Raw genomic sequence first — 23,330 nt, forward strand, 5'->3', positions numbered from 1 at the left:
GGCAGATAGAAGTCATATTACATATGGGGTTTCCCTTTGCCTCTGTAAATGAGAGTATATGCCCTGACTCATACATAAGGGGCAGTTAATCTATTACAGATGTGGAATATATCTCTATATCTCTATCGATTTCCGCCATCTTCCTGTATATTGCTGATCTACAGGCAAGGCCACATCTTCATAGATCTGTAGCCTTATAATGAGTCAACGGATGTCACGGAATAGAACAGGGATCTGCGCTATCCCATTAATACAAACTATGTCCCCATGACTGCATTTTAATGTATCCAACTGTATTACATAGGCCATAAGACATGTTTTTAATATCAGGAAGGTGTTACAGGAGCACCCTGTACTGTTGTGGCTGAACAGAATGTCAGATTTAAAGACACTGATGCAGGTGAAGAAGAGTCACATGACACACCTCTGCTCAGTTCACAGTGAGCAATGGAAATGAGCAGTAAAGCGCCAGAAGACTCTTCCTGAATCAGTAAATTGAAAGGGCACTCCTGTAATACATGAATGATATTAGCAGTGTTACATCAGAAATGTGCTAACGAGAGCAACATTACATGGGTGTTTCCTATTAGGGATGCACCGAATCCACTATTTTTGATTCAGCTGAATTTGCATATGCAAATTAGGGGTGGGAAGGGGTAAAGATTTTTTTTAACTTCGTTTTGTGACAAAAAGTCACACAATTTCCCTCCTCACCCCTAATTTGCATATGCAAATTAGGATTCATTCAGACAGAAGGATTCAACCAAATACTGCTGAAAAAGGCAGAATCCTGGCCAAATCCCGAACCGAATCCTAGATTTGGAGTATCCTTATTTCCTATATTAACAGTATGGGGTGGGGAGCGCTTTCTTGTGCACTGAACCATGGAATTTGCATTAAGGCTAATGGCAACAGGTATCCAATAGAGTAGCCCCCCGATACTACTGGCCCTGTACAAACCTCCTGTACGATGTGAGTGGAATCTGAGCAGCACAAGCAGCAATAAGTGGTTTCCATTAATGTGAAAGACAAAAGGCAGGGGTGGGGCATACGGCTGAAATCCAGCAGCAAATAAATATTACATAATGTGCCATTATCCTAAGTCTGTTTACATATGAGATTTGCCTCTGTATAAAGGACTAGGCGAGTGTGGCCGCAGTACTTTCCCACATCCAACTCTTGTTTTGTTGTACCGCAAGCAAAACCTGGGATTTCAGCCTTGCTATTAAAAGGGGCTTGTTTTGCAGTGTGCATTAATGGATGTTTGTGGCCATGGCTAAGTACTGGTTGTCACAACAATGCTCTTTACATTTTTTTTTTTTTTTTTTTAACTGGTAAATTATTCTTTACTGGAACATCATTTTTGGAACCCCCTCCCAAGTATGGAGCCTTTCACTAAATATTAAACTAAACCCAGACTTGGATTTTAAAGATCTGAACATGGGGAGGCCCATTTATCGAAGTCCGAATTTTTCTCTATTTTCTGAAAACAACTCCAACCAAATCCATACGGGTTACTTTCTCCTTATTTATTAATTCCCCTTACCGAAAAATTGGTGAAAAAAAAGCAATTCGTAAAAATTTTCCAGATTTTCCCATCTGATTTTTTCCCCCGAAAACCACGAAATATTCGGATTATTGCACGAAACCCAGCGCAGATCAAGATAACTTCGGGACTTCTCCCATTGACTTATATTAGGGATGCACCAAATCCACTATTTGGGATTAGGTCAAATCCTTTGTGAAAGATTCAGCCAAATACCAAACCCGAAAAGGCACGTCGATTTCCCTTCCCACACTTAATTTACATATGCAAATTAGGATTTGGTTCGGCCGGATCCTGCTGGAAAAGGCCGAATCCTGAACTGAAGCCTGAATTCAGTGCATACCTAACTTATATACAACCTGGGTAGGTCTAAGATGCCGGATTTTCGGTTTCTGACTACTATCCTCGTGGTTTAATAAATCTCGAAAAATTTGTGGGAGTTTTTCTTCCCCACTAAAAATTCTGAATTTATACTAAAAAAACCAAAACAAATTATTTGGGTTTTTGGCATTCGGAGTTTAGTAAATAACCCCCCCAAGTATATAAAAAGGCATTACCTGCTATGAAAATATGATTTCTGGATCTGCTAAATCCCTGATTGAATCACACTGGGGTTTACTAAAATCCACTGGAGACGTGGCATGAATCCTGGCAATCTGAATAACTCCCTATCTGAATTGGACAGTTTTGACCACAGCAGTCTGTACCAGTGAAAATGGAGATCAACTGCTTTTGCTGAATTTTTAGTCAATCTCTATTTGCAAGGGAGCAAAACAACTGGGAAACATGAGACAGGTAATTCATATGTAAGTCCTTGGTGGCCATGTGTACATAGCCTAAAAGTACTGTATTCTCAAACCACACATAGTCATGCCACCAACCAACATGCCCTACACCCAAACAGGCACTGAGCCAGTCTGACACACACACTACTAGTACTATTACTACTACATGCATAATGCCCCAAATACATGGTTAGTGCTGGTTACTGGATGCACTAGTCTAGGTTAGTTGTGATAGCTTGTCAGCAGCGTGATAGCCTGTGAGTTATAATAACTTCTAACAGACAAGAGGTCAAACTAACAGCTTGTTTATTTGGGGGGGGGGGGGGGCATGCTACAGGACAGAGGGGTCCCGGTGGGTATAGCACCTCTGCAAGGCAGCTCCTTTCTATAAACGATGTGGCTAAACTTATTGTTTATAGCTGGCAAGAGCTACAGTGTATGTTTATAGGAAGTATCACTACAAGTTTTATGCCAATGACATTCTAGGATCACTGAACTGTTCCTTTAACACAAGGTCTGCTTATTGTGAACACCAAGAGGAATCCTGTATGGGCCTGATAGGGACCCCCTGGGATGAGCACACAGACCCCGCAGCTGTTAGTTGTGATCTCATGACCAGTATTGTAGCGAGCGGAGGAGAGGGGAGTAAGACAGACATGGGGGGGGGAGGGTGACGGCGAGGTGCAGAAGCAGTGACACTAGCACATTAGCCCTCACCGAGTTTGTCTGAGGAAGTGATAATATCTGCTGGCACGCACGAGTCCAGATCTGCATCCAGAATGCCAAGTGGATCAAGTTGAGCAACATGGTGCCCACGGATCTATAGGAATTCAGGGATCCAAGGACAGGACAAGGGAGGGGTTGCAGAAGAACAGTAGGACGAGGAGAGAGAATTGGGAGCAGGTGCAGTAAAGCATGGAGGAGAAGGTGCAGTAACATACAGATGGCAGCAGGTTGGAGGGGAAGGGGAAGAGAAGTGGTACAAAGGAAAGAAAGGGAGGGCAAAGCACAGAAGGGGGCGATTGGATGAAGTGGTAAAGGGGGGCACAAAGACAGGTAACAGGAGGAGGAAAAAAAGCACAGAAAAGAAAAAAAGTTACAACAGGTCTAACACAAGGATTCTCACCAACATTTGGAGATCCGACTATCACAGGAGCCCCATCAAAATTAACAGAACTAATTCCCAGCGGGTCAAGCTTTGCAATGTGATGACCCCTCACCTGGAAGCAACAACAAAACATGTTAAAAAGAGGGCCCCACACTGCTCCAGCCCCTCCCCCAGAAAACGGGGGCGTCTTGAAAATCCCATTGGTTCTCCACTCCTTTGTTAGGAACCCCCTAGCTATTCTTCTGCAGGCTGAGGATGCTGGGAAATGTAGTTCACAAATGGCTAGAAGAAAACTCAGAAAACGTTGATACGGAGATATATTCAACTAACCACAACACAAATTAGATATAATGTATGTGCAGTGAAACCTTGATTTAAGTACTCTGATTTTAAGTTTTCCCACATTTTACATTTTTTATTTGTGATCCCACCAATTTCTAATGCATTTCTGTGAGGTGCATTTCCCTGTATTTAAGTAATGTTTTCCCAGATTTTACATCCATATTTTGTCTCTATGTTCCCAAAAACTTCTTTTTTTCCCTCTATGAATGTTATTATTTGAGAAATGAAGAGGTTTTAAAATACTAACCAGATGTATATTTTGTAGGGATGCACCAAATCGACTATTTTGGTTTCGGCCAAACCCTGAATCCTTCGTGAGAGATTCAGACGAATAGCAAACCAAATCCAAATTCGCATATGCAAATTAAGGGTGGGGAGGGGAAACCATTTTTTACTTCCTTGTTTTGTGACAAAGTCAGGCGATTTCCCTCCCGCCCCTAGTTTGCATATGCAAATTAGGATTCAGATTTGGTTTGGTCGGGCAGAAGGATTTGACTGAATCCGGAACTGAATCCTGGATTTAGTGCATCCCTAATATTTTGCCATGGTTCTGCCTGTAAATGGTCAATTCCCCTTATGCAGTCCTGCACCAATCACTTATTGCTTTAGGTTGTGTATGTGACTGACATTAACCCTGCAATGCTTAACCCTTGTTATTAACACAGTAAATATTGTATCTCAAAGTAAAATGGACTCCTGTGCTTATATACTTTCACTACTTGAAGAAAAAGTTACTTTAACACATTTCCCTGGTTTTAATTTTCCCGGATTCTACATAATTTTTTTCTCGGTCCCCTGAAAAACATAAAATGGGGGTTCTACTGTAGTTTTTTTAAAGGATAATTCAAACCCTAATTTTTTACTCACCCCTCCTTGCAGATTCTTGTCTCAGAGTTTACGGCAGCCATCTTCTTTCTTCGGTCTTTTTCGGAAGTTTTGGCGCATGCGCAGCTAAATTTCCGGTCCCGAATCACTACGCATGCGATAAAAGTCACAAAAATTTCCAACAACTTTTGTGACTTTCGGCGCATGCGCAGTGGTTTGGGATCGGAAACTTGCTCCAACTGCACATGCGCCGAAAATGCAGTCAATGCACAAAGATTGCAGGAGAAGAAGAAGATGGCTGCCCTGAACTCTGAGGCCAGAATCTGCACAGAGGGGTAGTAAAAAATTAGGGGCATTTGCCTGGGGGGCAGGTAGGCTGCAGTGGAGGAGGGTTTTAAACTACGGGATGAATTCTCCTTTAAAAGGAAAGTCATTCACTGGCAGTGCCACTTAATAGGGACATCCTCCACCCCCAGAGCATAATTGCTTAGCGCAGGCAACGCTTTAGTCAGACTCTCCCTCCCAGTGTAAGGTGGGATATGAACTCCATTATATTATTAAACCCTGGACACACAGGGTTGAGACACAGTTATACACGTCGTCTGTACAAAGCAACTTTCAAACAAAGATGGCAAGATACTCAAAAAAAAAAAAAAAAAAAAAAAAAAAAAACTTTGGGCACAAGCAGAAATGAGATGTGCAACGGTATCCTCTTTACCTGATAGGCACGGATGAGCGACTGCACAGCGAGATGATCCCCCACAAGCTTGTCTATGTTAGGCCGGGCCTGGACCAACGACTGCGCCTGCGAAAGGGTGGACAGACTGCTGCCGAGAGGAGGAGGACTTTGGTAAGCTGCGCCAGGGGATGCGCCGGCATTTGCGTTCCGGAAGAAGATGTCCCATGACTAAAAAAGGAAAAAATTTTAATATATTGTATGTATAACCAAGGTATAGCTTCTTGCTGATTCATTAAGATAATTATGCTGTACTATAAACCAGGTATGGGGTTATACATAGTCTTCTAATTTATTACTACAGGAAAGAAAGGTCCTCTAGCAGTGGCCGCTTATCACGTTGCTACCATACTGATGCACTGCTTTCTGGAGATCCAGCCCGGGTTTTCGGTTTAGCTGGCCATAGACGCAAAGATCGGATCGTACAAATCAAGGATTCATACAATTTTTGGACCGTGTGTGGAGAGTCCCGTCTTTTTTTTGGTCCAACGGAGATTGGTCGTTTGGTCGATTAAAAGATTTGTCGGCTGTGGATAATATCTCTGCGTGTATTGCCGATTCTACGATTTTCAGCGGGAGACTGTCACTAGCTTTTGTCGGACATAACTTTTGTACGATTGCTGTCAGGGACAGAACATCAGCTCATCTGTTCTTTTTATGATCGGAATGGTTAGTGGCAGGTCGGGAGATGGGAAAGTCCGATCGTACGATGATTCGTACGATCGGATCTTTGCGTCTATGTCCAGCTAAAAAAGGGAGCTTGTTATATATGCACCTGTAAGGCAAATGTTTGTGCTATGGCAGCTCCTACTGAACTCTCAACATTTTCTGTTAGCACTTATCAGCTGGGGGTACAAATCCCTGGCTGGAAGTAACCTCCAGGGGAGGGAGAGCCCTGCATCTAGCTACTGTGATAGTTTTTTTTTCTTATTTTAAATTTAAATATTTACAAAACCAATAATAAAAAAAAACAGGAAGAAAGAAGGTAGAGAGGGGAGGTGAGAGAGGTACAAGTTGTCATATATATTATACTGTATGAGTTTAGATGTACTTAAAACAGTTTGAATAGTGAGCCAGGTACCCCAAATAGCTTAAACTTTTCCTGGGCAACCTCTAGCCAGATAGGTCAGTTTCTGGTTTGAGAGAGAATCATTTAGCAGTTTTTGACAATATTGTATTGAAGGGGGTTTGAGGGATTTCCAGTGCATTAATATGGCTTTTTTGGCTTAGTATAGCAGCTGTAAGTAACAGACTCTAGAGTAGGAATGGAGCTGCAAATCCCCTGTTAACCCCAACAGAGAGTTCTGGCGAGTGAATATTTGGTAAAGCAAGCTTTACATTTATGTATTTAAGTGCTGCACCCCCCAATCTCTGGGTTATCAGGAGCAGAATATATGGAAGATGGTTACTGTGCTAGTTTAACAATACTTGGCCGGTGGATTGCCGCTATTTTAAGTCTGTCGGGGAGTCACAAGAAGCCAAGATGAGTGGGGGAATGCGAGATCTTGTGACATCATGAGATCTTGTTTGACAGTAATTTCAGTGCCGATAGCCAGGAGAGCAGGCACAGAGGAGGGCACAATATATATTTCATGAGATACTCTGGTGTTGCTGAAGCAGACTGGGAGCTCAATTGTATAATCCGAATGCTCCCACCGGCCCTGTTAATAACAAAGTGACTTTAAGGCACAAGGGACAGGGTGTCCTCTGCTGGCATTTGGGAACTGTTCCCATGTAAATTCCTACGCACCCTTCTGCAGTCTTTACATTACACACGACTGCCGATGTTAACCCTTCCTCTACTAGGCTAGGCTGCCGTACTGATCTCGGGTGCCTGGTTATAGAACACCTACTGCTCACTCGTATGCAAGAGGGTAAAAAAAGAATGGAAGATATTCAGCAGAATAACCAAGTATTCCCAAGAGGGAACTCGGCACTATACACGGTTAAATCTACACTGCAAACAGAGGAGGGAACACAAAATGTGCAGTGGTACAGTCACAGAGGGGTTAATCGCCTTAATGGCCTCTGAGTGAGTGAGACGACAATCCGACCTTACACTGGAGCCGAGCCAGGTAGAGATGACGTACTATTAATTCCAGCACAAACCAGCCAGTACTGAGTCACTTCTAACCACGAGCCAGCAGTGCAAAGGGAAACTATACCCCCCACATATATATCACTAAAATAACCCAGGTCTATTACACTATACAACACTGTAATTATATAAAAATTTAATTTGTTGAACCGACTTTCAGTCTCAGCAGAAACCTTTTCAAGATCTTTGCAGAGACCAAAACATTGGTTGAACACATTAGTATTTAGAATGCAGTGTTATATGATGGTCCTATTTATAATGTCACCCACTGGGTGAGCACAGATGGACAGACAGCAAGCCTACGTTAAAATCCACAACAGCCAACCTACAGCTTCAGATAAGAACCAAATACAATCCATACATTTTATGAGGTTGAATAACCAGACCAATTACAGAAAAACAAAAAAAACCGTGTTGCTCAAGTTTTCCTTGTAGCCGTCTATTATATAAGTAAGCAATTTAGTATTTTATTTATTCCAAACAACCGGCCACTCCTAATGGCTGTTATAGTAGGGTGCAAGGGCTTCTGCATGCTCACTGATTGGCTGCAGTCTTGGTGGGGGGAGGGGAGCTGGACTAAATGCTTGCACTTCATTTTCTCTGCAGGTCATTTGTATCAGCTTCCACTCAACCCCGGCTAAAGCTGCAGCCAATGAAAAGCTAAACAAACATGACCTCTGAACCGAGCTGCTTAAAACCCAGATCAGCATTTCTCAGAAAAGTGTTTGCACAGCCGTTACAAGGGACTTAAACCCAAAAATAAAACAGAATTCAGCAATTTTTACAATACACATTAAAGGAATTGTTCAGTGTAAAAATAAAAACTGGGTAAATAGACAGGCTGTGCAAAATAAAAAGTGTTTCTAATATAGTTAGTTAGGCAAAAATGTATTGTATAAAGGCTGGAGTGATTTGACATATAACATGTCAGTCAGAACTCTACTTCCTGCTTTTCAGCTCTCTTGGTTTACACTGACTGGTTACCAGGCAGTAACCAATCAGAGACTTGAGGGGGGGTCACATGGGTCATAGCTGTTGCGTTTGAATCTGAGCTGAATGCTGAGAATCAATTACAAACTCACTGAACAGAAATGTACCATGTGGCCCCCCTTCAAGTCGCTGACTAACTCAGAGTTATAGAGCTGAAAAGCAGGAAGTTGGATTCTGGCTGTTTTATTAGAGATCTGTTCACTCCAGCCTTTATACATTACATTTTTGGCTAACTAACTATATTAGAAACATTTTTTATTTTGCACAGCCTATCTATTTACCCAGTTTTTATTTTCACACTGAACTATTCCTTTAAAGGGGTGGCTCATCTAAGTTTTTAGAATGTTATTGACTGTCCCATGCTATGCAAATTTTCAATTGGTCTTTATTATTTATTTTTATATAGTTCTTTGTCTTCTTTCGACTCTTTCAGGCTTCCAAATAGGGGTCACTGACCACTTCTGCAAAAACAAATGCTCTGTAAGGCTACACATTTACTGTTACTGCTACTTTTTCTTACTCATCTTTCTATACAGGCCTCTCCTATAGATATTGCAGTCTCTTATTCAAATCAATGCATGGTTGCTAGGGTAATCTGGACCCTTGCAATCAATTTGCTGAAACTGCGAACTGGAGAGCTGCTGAACACCCCTTTATAACCTCTAAAAAAAAAATGTTATTTTAATTGTAGATGTAACTGCTATTGAAAGCAGTATCTGTCGCTATTCACTGCATTGCTGGTTATGACTCTTGAAACACATAGCAGAAGTCAGCCATGTATGCTTCTCTCAGTTGGGTTCCGCTATGCCATTTCAAACCCACCAGGGCTGCTTCCCAATCTCACAGGCGTGGATTCTTTTATAGTACAAGACATAAAACAAACAATAAAAACATGGCAATGGAAGTGACTTGAAGAAATGAAAATATAATGTACTAGGGATGCACCGAATCCACTTTTTTGGATTCGGCCGAAACCCTGAATCCTTCGCGAAAGATTCGGCCTAATACCGAACCCTAATTTGCATATGAAAATTAGGGGTGGGAAGGAAAAACATTTTCTACTTCCTTGTTTTCTGACAAAAAGTCATGCAATTTCCCACCCCGCATTTGCATATGCAAATTAGGATTCAGTTCGGCCAGGCAGAAGGATTTGGCCGAATCCTGAACCCTGGATTCGGTGCATCCCTATAATGTACTGTGGTGCTGCACTGGTAAAACTGGTGTGTTTGCTTCAGAAACTCTACAATAATTTATATAAACAAGCTGCTGTGTAGCCATGGGGGCAGCCATTCAAGCACAGGATACACAATAGGTAACAGATAAGTTCTGTAGTATACAATAGGATTCTTCAGAGCTTATCTGTTACCTATTGTGTATCCTGTGCTTGAATGGCTGCCCCATGGCTACACAGCAGCTTGTTTATATAAACTATAGTCTTATATCTATAGCAAATACACCAGTTTTACAAGTGGAGGGCAACAGTACACTATATTCTCATTCCTTTAAAACACCAACTTTTTGGTATTACTGTTCCTTATATGGATATTACTGTTCCTTATATGGATATAGTGTTCATGTAATGGTTTGACTTCTGTGTGGATAGTAGTAGTAGTAGTAGTACTGGAGCTATATCAATATTAAGATACATTAACTGGTTCTACAAGGGCAGGCTTGTAACTGGTCTTGGCAACACATCGGACAGTTGTCCAGTTCCCCATCCACAAAACAAGGTTCTCCTTCTGCTGCAGCCAATGAGATGACAACATGAAGCTCCATTAGGCTGATCATTCTGATCCTTTGTCTTGCCAAAGCAGATGACCATTCCAGTTGTTGTAGCAACCTTATCATGGCCGCCTGAAGCTTGCCCCAAACATGCTCTAGTTATTCCCTGGCATTCAGTAGGCATTACGCAGTGGAGTAGCAGGTCTCCATCCTTACCTTGTGGACACTCTTAGGGTTTTCTAGCCAAGCATAGTACATTTCCTCCACATAGTTGGAGCTAGTCCCACTGAGAAAAGGCTCTGCGGCCACAGGTGTACTAAGGCACCTGAATTGCTGAAACGTCCTGGGGGCCGCAGGCTTTTTGTGTGTGAGGGAACGTACAGTCTGGGAGGCCGTTAAAGGCCGGAGTTTAGAGGCACAAGTCCTTAGGTTAAACATATTTGTGTTCTGCTGGAAGAGTCACTTCGGGAAGTTTCCTTTGAAACCTTGAAAGAAAAAAGAAAAGAATAAGTACCTATAAAATGATGCATTACCCCCCGCCCCCCAAAGAACACCATTTAACAACTTAAGGGAATTCTGTCATGATTTTTATGGTGTAGTTTTTATTCCTAAATTACACTGTAAATAATTCCCTCTACAATATAAAATTTCATTCCTGAAGTGTATTTTTTTTTAGTTGTAATATTGGTGTGTAGGTGCATCTCAGATCATTTTGACTGGTCACGTGGTTTCAAAAAGAGCCAGCACTTTAGGATGGAACTGCTTTCTGGCAGGCTGTTTCTCCTACTCAATGTAACTGAAAGTGTCACAGTGGGACCTGGATTTTACTATTGAGTGATGTTCTTAGATCTACCAGGGAGCTGTTATTTTGTGTTAGGGAGCTGCTATCTGATTACCTTCCCATTGTTCTGCTGTTATGCTGCTGGGGGGGGGGCAAGGGAGGGGTGATCACTCCATCTTGCAGTACAGCAGTAAAGAGTGATTGAAGTTTATCAGAGCACAAATCACATGACTGGGGGCAGCTAGGAAAATGACAATATGTCTAGCCCCATGTCAGATTTCAAAATTAAATATAAAACAATCGGTTTGCTCTTTTGAGAAACTGATTTCAGTGCAGAAGTCTGCTGGGGCATGCCCTATTAACCGATGTGTTTTAAAAAAAAAAAAAAAATTTGCATGACAGTATCCCTTTAATATAGAACATTCTTTTGGCTGATTAACATGCTTCTTTGAGCCTCTGGCAGTGACAGAATCAATGTTTCTTCAGTAAGAAAGTGAGCAAAATCTAAAGAGGAAGCAGTCACACCCAGGCTGTCTAACATGCCTCAGGGGGCAGACTGGGTCTGCTGGGAGTTACCCAAATTCTACCATTTTTCCTGCCGCACACCAGTTGGATTTTCAACTTTAAAATGAGGACAATGCAAAATTTTCCTGACCGACTTGCTTAATGGAGTTCAAAGGAGACTTCCTGCTGGGGAGGCCCGAGGCCTGTTACACAAACATGACAAATGCTAGTAGGATATATTTGTACCTGCGTAATGAAGTAGAGGGGTGGAGGTTACAGAGGAGCCTTCAGGCAAAAAAAAACAAAACAATGTGTTTACTTGTCCTTTAGTTTCCTGGTGCCTGAAACAAGTATATTGGTTAAAAGCTGCTTACTTTTAAGAATATCTGTGCGTTTATGCTAGCCTGCCAGTATTCATGTACAGGTATAGGACCTGTTATGTAGAGAATGCTCGGGACCTGGGGTTTTCCCAGATAACAGATCTTTCCATGATTTGGATCTTCATACCTTAAATCTACTAGAAATTCATGTACCGTATATACTCGCGTATAAGCAGAGTTTTTCAGCACCCAAAATGTGCTGAAAAACTCGACCTCGGCTTATACGCGGGTCATACGCCAATCCCTCACCGGATCCCTCACCTCCCTCTCCCATATATACTCCGTATATACGCCAATCCCTCACCGGATCCCTCACCTCCCTCTCCCATAGCGCATCAGGACTCTGTGACTGACTGTCACGATCGCCGCCCGGAGCAGGTCCAGGAGCTCCGGGCGGCGCGTCCTTCCCTGCCGGCGTCCTTCCAAAATGGCGGCGCCCATGGCCGCCACGTGGGTAGAGGCGCCGGCGCCGCTACCCACGTGGCGGCCATGGGCGCCGCCATTTTGGGAGCAACGCCGGCAGGGAAGGACGCGCCGCCCGGAGCAGGCGATCGTGACAGTCCGTCACAGAGTCCTGATGCGCTATGGGAGAGGGAGGTGAGGGATCCGGTGAGGGATTGGCGTATATACGGTATTTGAAAGAAAATAACCCCTACTTTCAGCACCTGGGTGTGTCATTAGTAACTCCTCACTTCATTGATATTCATAGGCTCACAAAATGGGGTGTGGGGACCAGGGCCCTTTTGTATAAAGTGTTGTGTTATTTCCCAGCACCCACTGCTAGCCCTGTATTCTATATGGATTATCTTCTCCCTACAGGAACCAGCATGGCAGCACCAACTGCTAAACAGGGGCTTATTTATAATAATGGGATTATTGGACCCCCTTCCCCATCCAGGCCATATTCTCCTAGAAGAGTTTGTGACCAAAATAAGCAGAGGAATTTCAAAGCTCTTGCTGCGGACTGTAAACATTTACATGTGTCCTGCACACTGTTGGGGCCGCAGAAGGAGCCTCGTATGTAGTTGCTGCATCTTTCCATCTCTCTGCCCCTGGTTGAGTTATAAGTTATTTTACTGTGACTGGTGTGCTTACAATTTTTTTTTTTTAAACTGTGGGCAGGCCTACCTTTCATTGTTATTCAGTGGGTGCAGGTACAGATTGATTTTCAATCAGCCCCTAGGCTTATACACGAGTCAATAAATTTTTCCAGTTTTCTTAGGTAAATTAGGTACCTCGGCTTATACACGGGTCGGCTTATACACGAGTATATACGGTAAACATGAAATAAACCCAATAATCTGATTGTGCTTCCAGTAAGGATTAATTATATCTTAGTTGGGGTCAAGAACAAGCTACGGTTTTATTATTACAGAGAAAAGGGAAATCAGGGATTGGCAGAACATATTGATATTTCTTATTCTGTACCTAGTGCCTCGTGTGTGTGTTACTTCAGATAAGTGGGAAAGAGAAAAGAGAAAGATACTCCCATTGCTTTATTAGCTCATGTTACCTCTGTAATTATTCCGAGTACAAAGTTGAGGCTGGAGGCAGGCAGCATAAATCTCCTGACCTTGGACAAATACATAATCTCCCTGTATATAGTGCATTACAATACAAGTTCTTTAGATGCAATCCCCTATAATAATACTGTTGTGGGAGAAAATGTTTTTTTCAAAATAGTGCTGCTCCAGAAGAGTTCTGCACTGAAATCCCTTTCTCAAAAGAGCAAACTGCTTTTTTTACATTTAATTTTGAAATTGGACATGGGGCTAGACATATTGTCAGTTTTCCAGCTGCTCGCAGTTAAGGTGGCCATACACGGGCGACATCGCCAAACGAGCGGATCTATCCGTGTATGGCCACCTTTACGTGACTTGTGCTCTGACAGCCTGCCAGAAAATAGTTCCATCTTTCGGAAATCACATGACCAGGCATAATGAACTGAGATGGAGCCTACACACCAATATTACCACTAAAAGAAATACACTTGTTGGTTCAGGAATGAAATTCTATATTGTAGAGGGAATTATTTGCAGTGCAAACAGTGTAATTTAGAAATAAAAACCACCATAAAAATCATGACAGAATCCCTTTAAGCCCTAATTACTCTCCTAAGTGCAATGGTGCCCCAAGAGAAGCTCCACAGGGCCACATGCAGCACGAGTGTCACATTGTGATACAGGGAAGGTGACAGCTGGAGGGACGCAGGTTGGCTTTACCCATGGTGACAGGTTTCAGTGCCACCGTTCTGCTGACGTCCTTCCCTGTGCAATTGGACACCGGTTCCTAATGATGACTGATATAGTGACTGCTCCATGCGTTCCTCTCTGGTCACATGCCTGGGGTCACACAAACGGCTGGGCTACAGGCACTCAGCCAAAGGCCCTTGGCTTTAATGAAACATGTTACATACTTGCAGCCAAGGCTGTGTAAAGGCTGTGTTCGCCGTCACCTTTACGGATGTGCTACTGGGAAAGAGGAGAGTTAAAGGAACAGTAACGAAGTAATGAAAATATCATGTAATGTTACCCTGCACTGGTAAAACTGACGTGTTTGCTTCAGAAACACTACTATAGTTCATATAAACAAGCTGCTGTGTAGCAATGGAGGAAATTGAAAAAAAAAGGGCTATATGGCACAGGTTAAATAGTGGATAACACCATTATGTACTACAGAGCTTAACTACTGTGTAACTTGAGCCTTTTCCCCTTTGAATGGCTGCCCCCATTGCTACACAGCAGCTTATTTATATAAACTATAGTAGTGTTTGTGAAGCAAAACCACAGCAGTTTTACCAGTGCAGGGCAACACTGAATTAGATTTGTATTACTTTAAAACACTAATCTATTGATGTTACTGTTCCTTTGACCACCAACAGGCACAAGGTTGCCCCAAAACCTAACATACATCCTGAACATTTCAGTGTCTGTATCTCGTCCCACCATCTCTGTACACAGTGCAGCATATAGAGACAGCTGCAACTTTAAGCTCCCTATTATGAAAGCCCAAAAGTTGCACCTGCCACCAGAAGTCTCCTCCTATGGGAAGAAGCTAAGCACAGTGTTTTGCCCAGAATAATAAATGAGTGCTATATGGCGTGTAACTACAGCAGGAAACCTAGATTGTAAAAGCTATTCTCAGAGAGAGACAACATACCCTTGTATTAGCTATTGACAAACTACTTTTCTATTGGAGAAATACCCATAGACCGCTGGGAACCGTGGGCAAATGATCCTGCACAACAGGCAAGGGCTTGCTGGGCTACAATAAGCCATAGCAAAATATCTGCCATACGCAGGAGCACCCTTGCATTACTCCGCAAAAGAAGCCTTACAATACATGTACATTACTGTACACTCAAATACATACTTACTTAATACTTAAAGGAGAACCAACCCCTTTTTTTATTAAAATCCCCTACCCTACATAGTCCCCCTCCCTGCTCCTCCCACCCCAAGCCTAGTTGTAAATGGGTAAATACCCCCAACGCTTTACTTACCCCTCATTTCAGATTCAGGGTATCAGAGTTCACTGCGCCATCTTCTTCTCTATGGGTCTTCTTTCGACGCTTCGGCAATTTCCATGGCTTTCGGTGCATGTGCAGTTGTTTGCGACCAGCAGATTGCGCTAACTGCACATGCGCCGACAAGCCACTCACTTCCCGAAGAGTAGATGGCGCCCGTGAACTCTGATGCCCTAAATTTGCAACAAGGGGTAAGTAAAGAGTTAGGGGCATTTACCCAGGGTAACACCTATGCTGGGGGGGAGGGGGTTTTAATAAAAATGGTTTGGTTCTCCTTTAAGGGGGAACTAAATGTTGGCAAAATAATTAAAGTGGAACGATTGCAAAAATGAAGATTTAATGTTAGCTTTAGCATACTGAAATAGGAAACTCTCTAAGTACAATACATTTAAATATTCTGTACGGACTCCCAGCTATACAAACAGCTGCATTTTGACTTTTGGGATATTTTGAGGAACGCTTTCATCCAGTGACAGATTGTGTCTAAAGCAACTTTTACATTATGCAAAGAAAGCCATTTTGCTCACATGGAAAGCCATGGAAGCTCCTACCTTAGTATTCTGGATAAAAATCAATGACATTCTTCCGAGCTACAAATTAACATATATAATGCGTGGATGCCCTGACAAATCCAAAAAAATCTGGGATAGGTGGCTTACAGAAACACAAACAGATACTGCCGTCATTTGACTTAGAAGAAACGAAAAGCTCCTAACCTGGTTCTTTAACACACGATACACTCTACTCTATCGTATAAAGGGCATTCTATCTCTCTTTCCTCACTCTCTTCTTTCTTACTCTGTGTTATGTTTATAAAAATCAATAAAGATAATCTTTCATAAAAAATATTCTGTACTGTTTCTGACATAATCAAGTTCGTCTTCTATATTCCTCTCTCAGCATCTGTTTCTCCTCATTCTGACTTCATTCAGGAGTTGGGTGTCAGACGAATGATCCAATATATCCCTTTGCCTAGAAAATGTATTAGAGTTCACTCTATTAAACTCAGCAGACATCATGGAGCATTCATCGGACAGACAACTTCTGCATAAAGACAGAATGAAGAGAAACCGATGTGGAGAGAGGGATAGTGAACATAAACTTGATTATTTCAGAAATAATGCAGAATTGTTAATTGATTTTATTTACAAAGTTGCTTACCGCAGTATTAGGGAGCTTATATTAAATTTTAATTTTTGCAAAAGTTCCCCTTTAAACATGCATGTTGCAATGCCTGCTTCTATAGCAGAGGACTGGCACAGGTCAAGGGTTAATTTAAAAAAAAAAAACCTCAAGGAGTCCGTGGCCTGACTGAGGCCCATTACAATGATGGTCACATTTGGCTTGTTGGCCTCCAGTCTTGTCATACACAAAAGTACAGTGTCCCTGTCAGAAGAAGACAATGCCCCTGAACAGAATTGTGCCTTAGCTTGGTGCCAAACTAGCAATAGTATAACTGTACAGAAGTTCAGTAGAAGGGGATGATGGGAATTGCAGTGCAGTACAAGCTGAAGGGCATCAAGTTTAAAATGCCAAGAGCATAGGCTTTAGGACAGCACAGTCAGGGATAAGGACTACATGTCCCAGCATTCTGCTGCACAACAACAATAGGGGTGGTGGCTACTAATAGCTGTGAGTTAATTAAGACAGGCCTGGCAGACACTGGAAATAAACTGAGTGGCCTGTTTATACCAGGCAGAGGCAGGGCAACAGGTGCAAGGGACACGGGGAGAGACCTTGAGTAAAGGACAGAGTACAAGGAGGCAAAGAAACAGAAAGAGAGAAAAGGCTACGGGACCAAAGGCTTTTTGTGTTTCCATGCAGTAAAATGAAACTTCAGAGGAGCTTCTCTTCCTCCAGTAAAGGGGTTTCTCAAGGAGTGAGAATACAGACGTCACAGCTATATATAAACACTTGCACAGGAAATCACACCTAATAATGCCACGATCAGGCAATTAACTAATTATACAGGATTGTATCAACAGAAATGCTTGCCAATAAGATCAGGAGGAGCTGGGCACTGCCCTGGGCATCAGACCTGTGCCTGTCCCCTCTTCTTACATGACACTTGCACCAATCTCCCCCACAAGTGTCAGGCAAAGGCTGGGGGAACAGATTTAAAGTACCATTGGCTGCTGTGCTGGCTGGCCAACGATAAGAGGTAAGTGATTAGGGTAAATGGGGGTACCTAACAATTGCACCCCAGTGGTTTGCAGATCGCTTCTCCTTTAAGAAGCAACACAGAAAAAGTAGCGCACCGGGAAATTTGATCTCCGCAGATGCTTTCTGTGTCTGGAATCCTGCCCCAGGCCGTGCAGAGCAATAAGGAAGCACACTGGGGATCCAGAATCAGTGGTCTTATAACTGGAACCCCCAATAATGAAGCTAGTCCCGGAGAATGGACCTGGCACATGCTATTCACATACTAGTTAATGGCCAGCATGTTACCAACTTGGCATATGGTGGCTGTGTTGGCAATATTTAAATGATGCCTGCTGGCACCTCTACAGTCTTGGGTTCAAACTACAGGGGGAAGCTTCTATTTAATGCACTTTCCTGATCTGTTTTGCCGCTTTAAACTGGCCATAGACGTGCAGATATATCCTTAAGTCCATAAAATGCTCATTCATTACCATCTCCCGACATACCACTACCCATTCAGATTAAATAAAGTAGGAAAAATAAATCAAACAATGTTATCACGAAGTGCTGAAGATGTCGCCTGTGAGATCCACGGACTCTGCAACGAGGGGTAATTACAGGCTTAGGGGCATTTACAGGTGTTAACACCTGTGCGGGAGGGGAGCAGGGGACTATGGAGGGTAGGGGTTTCTATTATTTGGGGAGGTTGAACTCCCCTTTAAGGCTATAAACACACGTGCGGATTGTCGCCGGGGTTTTTTTAAAAAAAAAAAAGCCAAACACTGCGTAAATATGCTAGCGGTTTCAAGTTTAGGCAATGGCGCTGGACCGCAGCGAAAATCCGTGCGTGTGTCCATAGCCTAAAGCCTCTCACACAGGAGCATTTCCCTTACACAATTATCAGTTGGCCTGACTAATCACATCCTTATCAGCCGGAACATTCCTGTGGGGATTGCAAAGACCCATGCACACTAAAAGGGTAGGACTGCACGGACGTTTTTGGCGCGATCCGACACGCTGCGACAAAACGCATGCAATGGAAATAAGGTAAGAGATAGAAACGTCAGATGAAGTCACAGCGTTGACCCACAGCCGCCCTCCCTTAGCCTGCTTGCATCCGACCTTCTGCTTTTATAGACCAGCGCCCGCCCGCCCTGTCGATGACATCACAAAAGGGGCAGTGTGAGCAGGCGCACCGTCTATAAAACACAACCCCGTAAGTCGGCATTTGACGGGGGCGGGCGGGGAGAGAAAGAAGAGCTTAACCCACCGCGAGGAAGAGCGAGAGGTCGCCCAGAACCCAGAGACAGGCACTTTAAAGGGGTGGTTGACCTTTAAGTTAACTTTCAAATGAGGGTTACTGACCCCATCTAAAAAAACTCAAGATACTCTGTAAGGCTACAAATGTATTATTATTGCTCATCTTTCTATTCAGGTCTCTCCTATTCATATTCCTGTCTCTTATTCAAATCAGTGCAAGATTGCTTGGGTAATTTGGACCCTGGCAACCAAATTGCTGACATTGCAAACTGGAGAGCTGCTGAATAAAAAGTTAAATAATTCAAAAACCACAAATAATAAAAAAATTAAACCCAATTGCAAATGGTCTCAGAATATTACGGTCTACATCACAGTAAAAATTAATACAAAGGTAAACAACCCTACATCGATTTTGGAAAAATGGTTAACAAAAAAAAAAATAGTAAAAAAATAAGTCTATTTCTGGTGAACAATCTGAAAACAACTGAACTGAAAAAAAGTGTTTGGAAGGTGAACAACCCCTTTCAGGGAGGGCTGGAGCATCATTTAGGCTCACTGTACAGAGTAGCCAAGTTAGCGGCCAATATCATCAGCTTATGCTGCTCACTACAGACCATAAATACTATACAATGATTTCTTCAGCTGTGAGAATGCTTTTTATCCCCCAAAGAGCTCACATATAAATGTATTTATCAGTAGCCAATGAGTACACAGTCACTTGTCTAATATAACAAAGCTAGATGATTTGTCCTGGTTAAAGAAGCTTAAAGCTGTGTGTCTGGGCTCTGTGGGTATTCATGCTGTTGGCCCAGCAGTGACAAAGTATTACAAGGGGATCATCCACAGCTTTTGCTTTGCCTAATTAACAGCATATTCATTAACAGTACATGACCTGATCTATTCTTAAGAGTCCAAAACAACACTTGAAACCACCATGAATTGTTCAGCACACATGCACATACTCCCAGGGGCAGAAGCAGGACCGGACTGGCAATCTGTGGGTTCTGGCAAATGCCAGAGGGGCTGCCATAGAAAGTCACTATTTAGTGGGCTGTGGGGAGCGGGTTGGGCCTCTCTGTTGTACTTGTAATGCCTGGGCCTATTTCGACTGCCAGTCCAGACGTGGGCAGAAGCAGCTATTAAGACATCCCGGGATTATCAAATAAACAAAAGTGAAGGTGAGCAATACATATATGTTCTGTAACACGGGGAGCATGATCCAAGGTGTCTAGGATTGCTAGGAATGGACCCCAGCAGCAAGTAAAGGCAGCTGAAGCATGCTGGGAGTTGTAGATCAACAAGAAGGCTGCCCGTTGAACCCCAGTTATAGAACAGGCTGTCATAACTTACCAACATAAAGCGTAAGTGCTACGGGCTGATTAGTTAAAATATAGTTAAAGTATAGTTGCAACAGACATTTCCAGTGGTTTTACTGCGCAGATATAAACGCTAAGCAGAGCCTGGAGCTCCTGAATGTAGATCACCTCCGGGTCAGTTTATAAACTGGATTCTGCTACATGGGTTCAGCTGGATTCTGCTACATGGGTTCAGATGGATGGATTTTGCTACATTGTTTCAGGAGTCAGAACCAGAAGTTCAGAGAATGACAACAGAGAGAGAGACTGTGAGTGAAGGTTAAACGCGCCCGATGTCCATACGACTCAGCCCTGAGAGACTGCACATGCGCACACGGCTAGATGCCCCTCAGCACTGGCAAGTGTAACGTACAACTCCCAGCCATTGCCAGTGTCCGCCTTGTGCTTCACTAGCGCTACTTCTAACACACTTCCACTTCTAACACACTTCCGGATCCCTCGGGCTTAGCCGAAACCCTTCATGTAGCGAGATATACGCGCACTGAACGCGACCTGGCAGCTGCCCCGGTCACATTACCCAAAATGCTGCAGTCAATGCCACGCCCACAGCCCCTATAGGAACCAAAGCGCACAGCCGACACATCTTCTTGCGAATGCAACGAGCGCACTGATTGGTCCTTCTCTTAGGGGACACCAGACGATTACACCGTATACCGAAATACAACGCTGCAAACTACCGTCTGCGTTGTGTTCTTTTAGCCCTTGCTAACTAGTTCCTCCCGGTACAGTATGGGATTTCCCATGGCCTCACCTCAGTCTGAAGATGTGAGAAAAGCGGCCGTCCACTCCGTCCGGCTCCCGCCTGACGACTGCCTCAGTGAACTGGAGGGCGCGCCAGATCCTGAAAGGACACGCCCCTCCCGTACTTGCGTCTATGACCACGCCCGGAAATGATTCTTTCACTTGGGCTTCAAACTTTGATAACTTTATGTGCATCACGGACACTGATGGTGTGGGCCCGCCTAAACCTGCGGCCTAAATACGAATTAGAGTTACTCTCCCTCTCAGTTGATATAGTGACGGGCTGCTGGTGTCTAAAGCTGCTCCAGAGACTGTATGGCACTGACACTTATTATTATTATGCTCCCTGTTTGCTAAAGGGAGGAGTGTAGGCCTCAAGGCAATTTGTTTCTAATTATATAAATCAGCTCTGGACTGAGATTCAAATAAGGCCCTTTCATTATTGGTACAAACAGCCCACATCAGCCAATAAATAGTGACTGGAATCTTACAGCAGCCCCTCTTCAGTCTGGGCCTGATAAAGTTCTGTCACTTGAATGAGATTGTTCCCAGTGGAGCTTACAATCTAATTTCCGTATCACAATACTGGAGTGGCCACTTGACCTTTAATTTACTTTCCTAACAGAGAAACACTGGCTAAGACTGGCGATATTAAACATTTAGAGGTCATTTAGAAAGCCTTGTTGTCACGTCTGCGGCCCACCTAGTTCTGCCAGTCTAGCGTTGCCACCTGGCCTAAAATGTTGTTTGATGCCATTGTTATTTATAGGGAAAAACCAATAAAATATAGGAAGGCCGGTATTTTTTTCCCAGAAAAGGTAGCAACCCTATCTGCCACAGATCTGCCAAGTTAACCCCCCAATCCTGTCACCCCCACTCTCTTTGTGTCACCCTCATCTTTTAAAATTTTGCTGAAAAGGTGGGAACATTACATCCAGTAGTATCCCATTCAACAGCTGTAATTTAGAGATAACATAAGGGGGGGGCAGCATGTATTGTACTTGCTAGTAGGGTTGCCACCCGGCCGGTATTTTACCGGCCTAGCCAGTAAAATACCTGCCAAGGCCGGGGCCGGTATTACAAATTTACCGGCAATGTAACTGCCGGTAAATTTGTAATACAATCAAAAGGAGCCCTCGGCCTGCCCCCAATCCCCTGCAACTTACCTTTTCTTTTGCCTCTTCTAGCGTCCGTGGTGTCCGTGGCATGGCCCGTCCCTTTTGACGTCACGTCCCACCCCTTCTGATGTCATGTCCCGCCCCTTTGAGGCCCCGCCCCCCAGCAGCCGGTAAATTTTTTTATAAAAGGTGGCAACCCTACTTGCTAGCCTGGTGGAAACCAGAATTGAGTGACTGGCTCATTCATGAGCCCTGCTACGTCTTACTCCCCAGGGCCAATACCTGAGCACTGAAAACACCAATGCCGCCGTTCTGCAGGGTTGGGCAGAGGGGGTGTGGAATGAATAGGACTTATTAACAGTCAGGCTTTCAGTTTGCTACAGCAACTTAAGGTCATACACTATAAGATCCACTCGTTTGGCAAGGTCACCAAACGAGCGGATCTTAACCCGATATGCCCACTAACGGCTGGACAATATCGGATGAATCTGAACGTTTGGCCCGATGGGTAGCAGGACCATATCAACTAGCAGATGCGGTCCTGGATCGTACAAAAATAATCAAACTTGACTGATCGATATCTGCCAGATTTTTGGCCTGATATAGATCGGGAGGACCCATCGGGAACCCCCACTCATGGGCAGATAAGCTGCCGAATTGGTCTAAAGGACCGATATTGGCAGCTTTAATCTGCCCGTGTATGGCCACCTTTACTTGATAATGAGATACTTAGTTAATCAGGTTGCTGAGAGTCTTGTAAAGTGATAGATTGGCTGTTTACCAGTGTGAGAGAACAGGCGTGACTATAATGACACTGATTGTGCAATCAACCTGCCTGTATGATTTTGGACTATGGAATGAAAACAGAGCACCTGGAGGAAACAAAGTTGACACTTAAGGTGGCCATACATGGGCAGATTTAAGTTACGTATTTGGGTACTTTAGACAATTTTGGCTGCTTATCTGCCTGTGTATGGGGCCCTCGAATGGGCCCATCTGATCAATATCTGTCCGAAAATCGGCCAAATGTCTAGCTAGGTTTGATTTTCCAGTTGAATCAAAGACCACGTCAGATAGATTATGTACAATAAAATTACACTTTTTTATGTTTGCAGAAATCTATTGTAAATCTACAGTCTAATGTTATTTAAAAGGGAAGCATCAACATCAACAAGAACCAAAATAATCGTGCCTCTTAAATATGCCTGTGGCTGTGGTACAACGTGACCTTTTTCAGGCCACTATAACTATTGCACAGTCCCAACAACAAAGTGTTCCTGGAAATGATTTTCCGTACTTGGCAACCAAGCCCTGTGGTTGATCTCAGACTTATTGAATCTGTTGACTGGG

The 23,330-nt window shown here is 43.4% G+C and overlaps 1 protein-coding gene across 2 annotated transcripts in view; it reads right to left on the reverse strand.

Annotated features, from left to right (window-relative positions):
* The window catches only part of ogdh.L (oxoglutarate dehydrogenase L homeolog), a 44,426-nt gene extending 23,397 nt beyond the window's left edge, over positions 1 to 21,029 (reverse strand). The window contains exons 1-4 of one of the 2 annotated variants that reach the window (XM_018250933.2): positions 20,873 to 21,029; positions 10,369 to 10,637; positions 5,325 to 5,513; positions 3,049 to 3,151 (exon numbers count right to left, since the gene is read on the reverse strand). In XM_018250933.2, the coding sequence (XP_018106422.1) occupies positions 3,049 to 3,151; positions 5,325 to 5,513; positions 10,369 to 10,590 (514 nt within the window). In that variant the 5' untranslated portion in view covers positions 10,591 to 10,637; positions 20,873 to 21,029. 2 annotated transcript variants of the gene reach the window in all.
* Positions 21,030 to 23,330: the final 2,301 nt, after the last annotated feature.

This window comes from Xenopus laevis, chromosome 3L (assembly GCF_017654675.1).
Source record: "Xenopus laevis strain J_2021 chromosome 3L, Xenopus_laevis_v10.1, whole genome shotgun sequence".
Classification (NCBI taxonomy): Eukaryota; Metazoa; Chordata; class Amphibia; order Anura; family Pipidae; genus Xenopus; species Xenopus laevis.